The sequence below is a fragment of the Eriocheir sinensis genome, chromosome 18 (genome assembly GCF_024679095.1).
Source record: "Eriocheir sinensis breed Jianghai 21 chromosome 18, ASM2467909v1, whole genome shotgun sequence".
Classification (NCBI taxonomy): Eukaryota; Metazoa; Arthropoda; class Malacostraca; order Decapoda; family Varunidae; genus Eriocheir; species Eriocheir sinensis.
Window position 1 is genome coordinate 5,478,262 of NC_066526.1, and position 11,043 is coordinate 5,489,304.

The following is an 11,043-nucleotide window of genomic DNA, read 5'->3' on the forward strand; positions in this document are numbered from 1 at the left end:
TCTTATCCACGCGATCAGATTGGCTCCAATGCCCGCCGAGTGCAGTTTCTTAAGGAGTCGCTCGTGCGGTACCTTTCTGAAAGTCCAGGTATATAACATCACTGGGAATGTGGGCATCCCAGTTCTTATAGTGAGAGAGAGAGAGAGAGAGAGAGAGAGAGAGAGAGAGAGAGACTGGGGGGAGGGTGAAGGAAAGAAAGAAAGAAGGATAAAAAGAGAAAGTGAATGAGAAGAAGGTAAGAGAAAGACAAAGAAAGAAAAGAAAAAAAGTTAGATAGATAAAAAGATAAAGACAGAGAGAGAAAGAGAGAAAGAAAAAATAGACGGGTAGAGAGAGAGAGAGAGAGAGAGAGAGAGAGAGAGAGAGAGAAACGTCGCCTACCTATTGGGTTTTGAGCTTAAGACAAAAAAATGTTTAACCACGTGTTTATTTTCATTTCGCAGATCCGGAGGGAGGAAAGGGGTGGAAGGCGATGAGGTCTGTGAGTCGTAAATAGGAAAAATAAAAACCGAGTGAAAGAAAGAAAAAATAAACATGACCTCAATTTTAAGCGATTTGTTGTTTGTATTGAAGCTGTGTTTTTTTCTATAGCCCTTCTGCGCTGTTTTGTTTATTTGTTTTTACTTTACTGTTTATCTTTATCTTTTTATCGACCTCTTTCTGTTAATCTATTTTCTATCTTTTTTTCTTATTTTGTGACATTTTATTGTTTTGAACTGCCTACCTTCAGTTTTTTTATTGATTTCTATTTTAATATGTATTTTCTAATGTTTTTTTTTTTTATCTTTACCTTTTTATTGACTTCTTAATGTTAATCTCTATTTTCTGGCTTTTCTTGTTTTTTTGTTTCTTTTATGTTCTACTTTTTAAACAAGCTACATATCTCTACTTTTCTTCCTCATTCTACCTTTTCTTGTTGTTTTGCTTCTCATAATTATGTTTCATTTTTCTAACTGTTTATCATTACTTTTCTATCGCTTTCTATCTCCTAATCTACATTTTCTAGCCCTATTCTAGTTGTTGTATCTCATTCATTTTACCTTTTAACCGTTTACCTTCACCTTTCTCTCGACTTCTTTCAGTTAATGTGTATTTTCTTAACGTACTTCCTGTTTTCATGGTATCCGCATCACTATCATTCCTCCTTCTCCCTTTCTTGTATCTCTTCGTCGATTAGTAGGTTACGACAGAGAACAGAATTATCCAGATTTCTTCACTTCGTCGCTACTTGTCTGTTTGTGTGTTCGTGAAGGAAAGCTCCATTAGTGGCAAGGTCTCTGCTAAAGGAGGGAGGGAGAGGGAGGGAAAGAGGGAGAGAGAGAGAGGGGGGAAGAGACGAAGTAAGAAAAAAAGCACATTCCTCGATCTACTTTCCTTTCCCCTCCACTCATAGCTCTCACCTTTACCTTCTACTATTTTCCCGTCCGTCTTTTTGTGTGTCTGTCAGTGTGTATATGTGTATGGGGGTGTGAGGGGTATTGGTGTGTGTGTGTGTGTGTGTGTGTGTGTGTGTGTGTGTGTGTGTGTGTGTGTGTGTGTGTGTGTTGTGGCTCGAGTTTGTGTATTTGTGTCAGTCGAAGTTGAAAAAAGAGACTGACAACTTTGATGATGGTGACAGCGACGGCAACAGCAAAAACTAGTAGAAAGTCGTAGCAGTAGTGGTAGTAGTGGTAATAGTAGTAGTAGTAGTAGTAGTGGAAGTAGTTGTAGTTATGTAATGGATGCAGTACTGATAATATTTGTATTTCTCGTTTTGGCTTCAGGAGAGGTTCATTAAATCGGTCTATTATGATCTTCGGGACAACGGTGGAATGTCAGTGTGAATATTCGTGGTGGTGGTCGTGGTATTTTCGTGACTTAAACACTCACGTAACTTACTCCTGGTTAGTGGGTCATTGTGTGTGTGTGTGTGTGTGTGTGTGTGTGTGTGTGTGTGTGTGTGTGTGTGTGTGTGTGTGTGTGTGTGTGTGCGTGCGTACGTGAAAGTGACGGCGGGGAGATAAAAAGCCTCGCCACCCTTTTATCCTGCATACCCAACGAATGTGACGATGAAAGTGGAAGGTGATTGGGGAGAAGAGGGGCGGGAGATAGAGATAGTGAGGAGTAGGAGGAGAAGAAGGACGAGAGGAGGAAGAGGAGGAGAAGGAGGAGGGGGAGGAAAAGTGGAGGTAGGCAGGTGGGAGGGATTTCCTGGCGGCCTTCCACGGGTTGAGATGTGGAGCTATTTGGAGGTAGTGAGGCAGGGCGCTGGGGTGAAGGGGGAAGGGCACAGGTGGAGGAACTGGGTGGTGGCAGCAGAGTCTAAGGCACGGGAGAGAGAGAGCCGAGTGCCAGCCAGCTCCTGACATCGCCCCCCGCCGCTAGGAGACGCCCATCGCCGCACGCCCCACAAGACAGCCGCCGCCATGCACAGGACCAGGAGAACTGCGGAACCCTCGCGTGAGTCAGTTTTCATGCCATACACATCATCTTTGCCCTGGACGCCGCCTCCGCCGCCTCCGCCGTGCCCTCAGCAAGTCGCCCACCCTCGCAGGAAACGCCCACCTCCTCGCCCTCTGCAAGTCGGCCCACCACCGCCACCCACTCCCTGATGCATAGTTCTGCCTCTTGATGCGAAGTTTCCACGATACATTTTCCTGGATATTGTTGTTGTTTGTCTTTATTTACGTGGAACACCTGTTACAAAGTTTCCAGGTCAGAGTGAACTTGTGAGAAGCTGCGTCGCCGCCTTCCAAGCTCCCTGTAACAGTGTCAATGATTTACTTGCTCTGCAACGAGATACCCTAATGGTGAATATACTTACAAGTCTCCTGCGTGTCATTGAACGAAGATGCAAAGAACTGTACCGAAGCTTCGCGTGGCTGTGCAGTGACGTTGACGTGACTGACGTGACGTTTGATGGGAGACGTGACGGCTCGTGGCAATGCATATGTCCGTGTTTGCACCTCCTGACCCTTGCATGACATGGCTAAACAAACACCCTATTTGAAGTGAGGGTGTGTGCGACTTGAAGGACCCATAACAAGAGTGCCCGAAGGAGTGTGACTCTGCAGACGTCTGTTTTTGTGCCCGCTAAGAGCATGACAAACAAAGACAGACACACAAGAGAGAGTTAAGTGCTTGTGAATGAACCCATAACAAGAGTGTCTTAAGCCTTACTTTAGAGAACCCTGAAGAGCATTGAGCGTGCCATTACAGGCATCTACGTTACACCTTCACAGCCACGCATGACAGACAAACAAAACAAACACCCAAGATGGAGTTAAATGTGCTTGTGACTTGAACCCTAAACATGACTGTCCTAGAACCTTAAATCTGAAGCGTATATCAAGTCCTCGCAGTTCTGATGTGGTATTGCAGACGCTTATGTTTATACCTCCCGACCCGCGCATGACGGACAAACAAAACAAACACCCAAGATGGAGTTAAGGTGCTTGTGACTTGTGGATTTCTAACTAAAACCTCAAATAAAGGAGGATAAAGCGTATTTTGAGTCCACGGAGATGAAGCAGAACCGGAGTTGTCTGTGTTTACACCTGCAGAGCCAATGACAAACAAAAGCAAACAACCAAGATGGCGTTAAGGCGCATGTGGCTACTATAACTAAAACCTCAAATAAAGAAGGTTAAAGCTGATTTCGGGTCCACGCAGATGAGGCATTTTAGGAGACCCGCGCATGACAGACAGACAAAACAAACACCCAAGATGGAGTTACGGCGCATGTGACTTTGGCTACTAACTAAACCCACAAATAAAGAAGGATAAAGCGTATTTCAAGTCCACGCAGATAAACAGCTTAGGCGTGACGCGTGGAGACAGTGAGATCAGTGGAGACCCAACGCTGTGGAATGTCTGTGTGGCGGGATGACGCAAGACGAGAGGGATGCGTTGCGTGGCCCAAGTGGAGTCGCCAAGAGTGTGAAGGTGGTGGTGGGGCGACGCGGAGGCCAAGGTGGAGGCGACTGGGTGGCTGTGACGGCGAAGTGGAGGCGGCGTTCAGGGTGGAGAGTCCTTCTGATGAGCCTGAGACATGAAGACCTCCTCCTCTTCTTCCACATCCTCGTCCTCACCTTCCTTCACTCAGAGGGTCGTTGCCGTAAATCAGGGAACAAAAATACACTCAAAGGGGGACCGTTTGCAGTGACACTTCAAGCCTCATGACCCAGATTCCAAATATACTCATGGCTTGGGCTGATCCGAGGAAACACTTACATTCATCACCTTCCTCACCAGTAAATCATGTAGGAAAAACGCAGCCTCATCTTGTACACTTAGTAATGGGTCTATTTACAGTGACAATCGAAGCTCCATAACCCAGATACCAAGTACACTCATCTCTTGCGATTAACTAAGGAAACACTCACATTCATCACCTTTCTCACCAGTAAATCATGTAGGAAAAACGCAGCCTCATCTTGTGCACTTAGCAATGGGCCCATTTACAGTGACTTTCGAAGCTTCATAACCCAGATACCAAGTACATTCATCTCTTACGATTAACTAAGGAAACACTCACATTCATCACCTTTCTCGCCAGTAAATCATGAGGGAGACGTGACCCCATCTTGTATACTCAGGAAGGGACCATTTACAGTGACACTCGGAGCCTCATGACCCAGATACCAAATACATTCATCTCCTGATCTTATCTAGGGAAACACAACCCTTATACACCTACTTATTCATTGAGCGATAGACACGACATCACGCTGGACTCAATTATCATGTTTTGGGCTTATCAAAGGAAACAAACCCTTATTAACCTCCTTATTTATCGATTATTCACGAGGGGAAGATTTGACATCATCCTGAAATCAAACATCATATCATAGGTTTATCTACACACCTTTATTCGCCTCCTTTTTCATCTGTTTCTCATGAAGGAAAGACATGTCCTCACCTCCATCATTTCTTGTATCCATCATCTATCACTCGCATTCGTCACATTATTCATCAGTTATTCATAAGGGATGCACATGATGTCATCCGTATCTTCACCCGCCTCATCCAATGCACTCTCCTTCCCTGGCATGATGCAGCGACTTATAAACAAACAAAGGAAAACATACACACACACACACACCACACACACATTCATCCAAGCGCAACCTTGCAATTCCTTTTCCCTCGCACCTGCCTGCACAACGACGCCATAGCAATAAAAACATCAGCATCTACCCACGTTCCCTGTCAAAAAAGAAGAAGGAAAAAAACTGTGAATGAAAAGGTTCGGGGAAGAAAAAATGTATCGCTTAGACCAGTATTCTTTGATGCTTTCAGCTCTCACAACAAATATTTTAAAGCCACAAAGGAGGTTGGTCAGGTTCCCATGAGTTTTTTCACATTCATGGTGCAAAAGACTTGCTAGACTATGACAAGGCTCATGAATAGAGATCGGAAAAATATTTAAAGTACATAAAAAAAATTCACATAAAACTGATTCCCCCCCCCCAAAAAAAAAAAAAACTAAATCGTGATTTCTGATGGATATTCACATAAAATGGCCCAAACACGACATTTTTACCAGATCCCTGTTGAAAACTTCATGACAGCGGTATTTCAGTGGTCTGTTTCACGTCCACTTAACTTTCATTTAGAAGTTCAAAGATGCCACGAGTAACGAAAATCCGTGTATTGCATCAACGACATAAAAATACATGTTATCATCTTCACGTGACTGATACATCAATTATTCGTGACTAAAATCATTTGACACAAATAAGAAGACTAGAATACCGCTGTCAGTCTGACTCATCAGCGGACAGTCTTACGGGAAAAAATCTGAAAAAGATCATGGTTACAAATGTTTCTAATCGCTAAGCAGTCTGAGTTATTTTTATGTTTCTATACACAAGTTTGAAGTCAGAATTTCAACTCGGAGAGAATCAATAGTTAATACGGAAAATGATGTGTTCCTATTCACTTTCTATTTATTTACTTTGTAGTACTTTTTTCTTAGTTTGTTGTTACCTTGTATACGTACCTCGCTGCAGATGATGGAGTTGGGATGATTCATTATAATTCTGCTGTCCTGAAATACTATTATATCAGGGGACATCCACCCCTGACTTCTCACAGGGATTTGATACATAAACCATGAGAAAAATTACGTATTTTAGTGTTTCTATCATATATTTTGGTGAAAAAGTATCACATAAAAAAAATGGTCTCGGTGGCAAATTTTTTTTTTTTTATCTCTACTCCTGAAACTACCCGTGGAAAGACCCACAACCTCCACGAAAGTCTTATCAAATGTGAGTATGTAAGCCTCGAAAAGGTTGAAAATCTGTACCCTACACTTTTAAAACGCAATGGGGGTTACGTATGTGTTTGTGTGCCCCGAGAGGCGTTTGTGGTGCGTCGTTTTGGTGCTTTTTTACGTGTTTTCCTTCCTCAGTTTGTTGTTGTCGTTCGTGTTTTTAATGGAGTCGCTTCGTTTTAGGCTTAAGTGTTTCCGCGGCGACCCAGCGTCTTTTGCGTCGAAACTCCATTATTTACGCGTGACACTTTCCTGGTTCACGGTCAAGAATCCTGTTAAAGGGCGTCCTCGAACTCTTTTACCTCTCCTGCGCAGCGTTACCAGATTATCGTACTCAGCCACGCAGCACATTGTATTTTCCGGTTTCTGACTCACAGCTATCGCAAACAAACACCAATAAGTAACGCTTTTAACGATAACTTTAACTGGAATCTCGTTATCTATGTGGGTAGAAGAGTTTTGGGGCTTGGAATTGATAAATGCGATGTTTTGAGTACGACAATATGGTGACATTGCTCCTACGTACTACATATTCGCTTCCCTTCCCTTCCCTTCCCTTTCCTCTCCCTCACTGAACCACCTTTAACCTACTTTACCCTTCAGTTTCTTTATTCCTTCCCTTCTCTTCCCTTCTCTTCCCTTTCCTACCTTTCCCTTCCCCTCCTGTCCCTTCCCTTCCCTTCCCTTCCCTTTCCTCTCCTTCACTGAACCACCTTTAACCTACTTTACCCTTCAGTTTCTTCATTCCTCCCCTTCTCTTCCCTTCTCTTCCCTGTCCTACCTTCCCCCTCCCCTCCTGTCCCTTCCCTTCCCTTCCCTTCCCTTCCCTTTCCTCTCCTTCACTGACCCATCCATCCTTCCTTACTTCCCTGCTTTACCCTTCAGTCTCTTTATTCCTTCCCTTCTCTTCCCTTATTTTCCCTTTCCTACCTTTCCCTTCCCCTCCTGTCCCTTCCCTTCCATTCCCTTCCATTCCCTTCCATTCCATTCCCTTCCCTTTCCTCTCCTTCATTGTCCCACCCATCCTCCCTTATTTACCTACTTTACCCTTCAGTTTCTTTATTCCTTCCCTTCTCTTCCCTTCTCTTCTCTTTCCTACCTTTCCCTTCCCCTCCTGTCCCTTCCCTTCCCTTCCCTTCCCTTTCCTCTCCTTCACTGACCCACCCATCCTTCCTTACTTCCTTACTTTACCATTCAGTTTCTTCTTTTCTTCCCTTCTCTTCCTTTCTCTTCCCTTTCCTACCTTTCCCTTCCGCTCCTTCCCCTTCCCTTCTCTTCCCTACTTCAACCCTTAATTTCCTCCCTTCCTTCGTTGCCATCCCTACCCTTCAAATTCCTTCCTTCTTTCTTCCATCGCTACCTCTACTTTTCCTTCATTTCATTCCCCTAATTTTCTTCTGAGTTTCTTTTTTTCCTTTCTTTCCCTTTCAAACCTTTCTTTTCGTAGCCTTTTCTTCCTTTCCCTTCTCTTCCTTTCCCTTCCTTTCTTCTCTTTCTTTCCCTTCCTTTCGCTTCCTCTTCCTCGCAGCTGTCGTGTTTGGCCTCGTCCCTCCCCTCGTGCCTCCTTCCCCTCCCCTCCCTTCCCCTTCCTTTTCCTCTCTTCCTCCTTGGCAGTCCTTTTTCTTCCTTCCTCCCACGCTCCCGAAGCTTCCCGGAAGATACTTGGCAAGGTCGAGGGAGAGATGGCAAAAGTTCCCCCCCCGCCCACTCATACCTCAAAACTCCCTCCCTCTCTCTTCCTCTCCGTCTTCCTCCCCCTCTCTCTCTCACATGCCGTCCTCCTCTCCCTTTCTCTCGCTATCTTTCTCTCATCAGTCACCTCTCCCGTGTGTCTCCCGCCCATATTTCAAGTGTCATGGATTAAGGTGCTTCGGAGATTGTGAAAGAGAGACGAACGGAGGTTGGGTGGGTGGGTGGCAGTCCGTTGGCAGCTGGTGATTGGCCCTGTCCCCTGTCACCACCACCACCACTACCTGTCAACCCCGCACCTGGCAGGGACTTGTACCCCCCCCACACACCCTGCCACCACAGTCAACCTTGCAACTCCACTTATACCCCCCCTCACACACTCCATGCCACCCCAGTCAACCTTGCAACTCCACTTAAACCCCCCCACACACTCCATGCCACCCCAGTCAACCTTGCAACTCCACTTATAATCCCCCACACACACTCGATGCCACCTCAGTCAACCTTGCAACTCCACTTATACCAGAAAATCTTGCAACTCCTTTTCCCCCCCCCACACCACCACCACCCACCTCAACCTCACTGCACTTTCACCCCCCACACTCCCACACCTCTCCACCTACACCTAGGTATACCACCCATCATGTACACTCCACCCCACCACACTTTTATACGTCTCTGATTAGTTTTTTGTCCTTGTTATCACTTCCCTCCCTTCTTCCACTTCACCTTCGATTCATTCCTCCACTCCGGAAACTCCTGTATTCAATTAGTATATCTCATTCCACTTTTGTATTTTCCACCATTTTCTGCTCCTGCATCATTCCTTTTTTTTTTTTCCTTTTCTCAGCTACCTTTGTTATAACCGTTTATCAGTGCATTCCCCAGTCTCTCACGGTCATACTTCCCTCCCCTGCATTCCTCAAATATTCTCATTCCCTCAGTTTAACTCTTATCCTTATCATTTGTCTTCATTCTTATTCCCATTTTGCTGCCTGTCTATTTTTCCTTCACCCTTAGCCCATTCATTCCCCAGTCCAACATGCTAAGTTTCCTCCCTAATTTAGTGTATCTCATCCCCCCCCCCCCCTCTCTAACTCTAACCCCCAGCCCTTTTTTTCCCTTCCCTTCCCCGCCTACTGCAGCCTAATCTTTACCCCACCCATTCCTTCACCCCGCCAACACACAAGGACGTTCCAACTTAGCACTTCACCTATATCTATTTGTGCTTGCTATTTACGCTTGATGCTGTGAAGATTATGGTTAATATAGAAGATTTATGGAAGATCATGGACGTGGAGAATGTGGCTGGCTGACTGGTGTTCATGGTGGAGCAAGTGGCGATGGTGGATATCGGAGTGGCGGTTGAAGAGGTGATGGTTAGAGAGTCCTTTCGATGCACTTTTTTTTTTTTTACAGTGAAAGAAACAGCTCGAAGGCGAAAATACGAAAACAGTAATGAAAAAAAAGCCCGCAAATCACTGCTGCTGTAAAAAGAAGAGAGTTAAGAGGAGTGGCCAAAAGAGAGGTCAATTTTCTTTCCTTTCCTTTCCTTTCCTTCCTTTCCCTTCCCCTCTCATCTTTACACTATTTTCTTTCCTCCTTCTTTTCCTTTCCCACACCTCAGTTTCATCCCTCCTTCCTTTCAATCCCTACCCTTCCCTTCCCTTTACTTCCCATCCCTACTTTCCTCCTCATCATGTCCAGTAGGTCTGATGTTTGGGGGAGTCTTTCAAACCCTTTTCAGCATCATGTTAACCGAATGTGTACGTTTTGGAAGGTGGTGAGGCTTGTTTACCTGGCCAGTGGGGGTGATCCGGCCCTTTACCCATAAAACCTGAGGAGCATCTTACTGAATGAATGTTGGTAGCCATCTTCATATTGAAGTTTTGTCATTAAGGGAGGTGATACATTTTTGGGGGAATACATTGTTATAATTGTATGTATTTGTATTTTTCCCCTCAGTCTTTGAAACCTGAAAACAACTTATAAGGAAAACTACTCGTTGTGTTATCTATTTATATTTACCTTTTCACTACTCCTCCACCTGTGAAATTAGGAACACTTTACCTCTCTAACATTCACACCAGTCGACACGCCCACAACCACACCTATTTATGTAACCCTCCCCCCCCCCCCCGACACACACAAACAAACAAACGAACAAACACAAACACACACACGTACTCCCTCCCACTTGTAACCCCCCCACACACAGACACACTCACACACACACAAATAGAACCTCGACTTTCAGTAAAATCGTGTCACCTCAGCCCGATGATTTAATAAACACACTTGGCCTTAATGTGTCCCCCGCCGAGCCGTGAGTAGACGTGTGCACCTGTGTCGATGTTGTGATGGGGAGCACCTGTCCCCTCTACCTCCCCTCGGTCCCCTTCCCAAGAACCCAGCCCCCTTCCCCCTCTTCCCGGCTGAGACACTTAAATCAACACTCCGCCGTAGAGTAATAGAGGAATAGGGATTATAGTAGAAGTTGTAGAAGTAATAGTAATAGTAGAAGTAGTAGTAGTAGTAGTAGTAGTAGTAGCAGTAATAGTAGTTGTAGTAGTAGTAGCAGTAGTAGTAGTAGTAGTATACAGTTGTTTTTGTTTTATAACGTTTCTTTGTATCTGACACATTGGTATCTTACTGACTGTGTTGGTTTCTTGGTGTTATTCGTCGTTTCGTCTTCTAATTTTTTTTTGCGTTGGTTTATTGATCAAAAAGGCAGTGTATTGCAGAAAAAAGATATACTGGTTAACGTATTAGAAGGAAAAATAATAGTTGTAGTGTGTATATTTTGAAAACACACACACACACACACACACACACACACACACACACACACACACACACACACACACACACACACACACACACACACACACACACACACACACACACACACACACTCATAAACTTTCAATGAGTTTTATTGACATACTATCTCTCTCTCTCTCTCTCTCTCTCTCTCTCTCTCTCTCTCTCTCTCTCTCTCTCTCTCTCTCTCTCTCTCTCTCTCTCTCTCTCTCTCTCTCTCTCTCTCTCTCTCTCTCTCTCTCTCTCTCTCTCTCTCTCTCTCTCTCTCTCT

The 11,043-nt window shown here is 44.8% G+C and overlaps 1 protein-coding gene across 1 annotated transcript in view; it reads left to right on the top strand.

The window, feature by feature from the left end:
* The first annotated feature begins 2,259 nt into the window (after positions 1-2,259).
* LOC127000255 (uncharacterized) overlaps positions 2,260-11,043 on the top strand; it is a 46,473-nt gene continuing 37,689 nt past the window's right edge. The window contains exon 1 of the mRNA XM_050863706.1: positions 2,260-2,440. Coding sequence (XP_050719663.1) covers positions 2,407-2,440 — 34 coding nt within the window. The 5' untranslated portion in view covers positions 2,260-2,406. The remainder of the gene's footprint in view (positions 2,441-11,043) is intronic.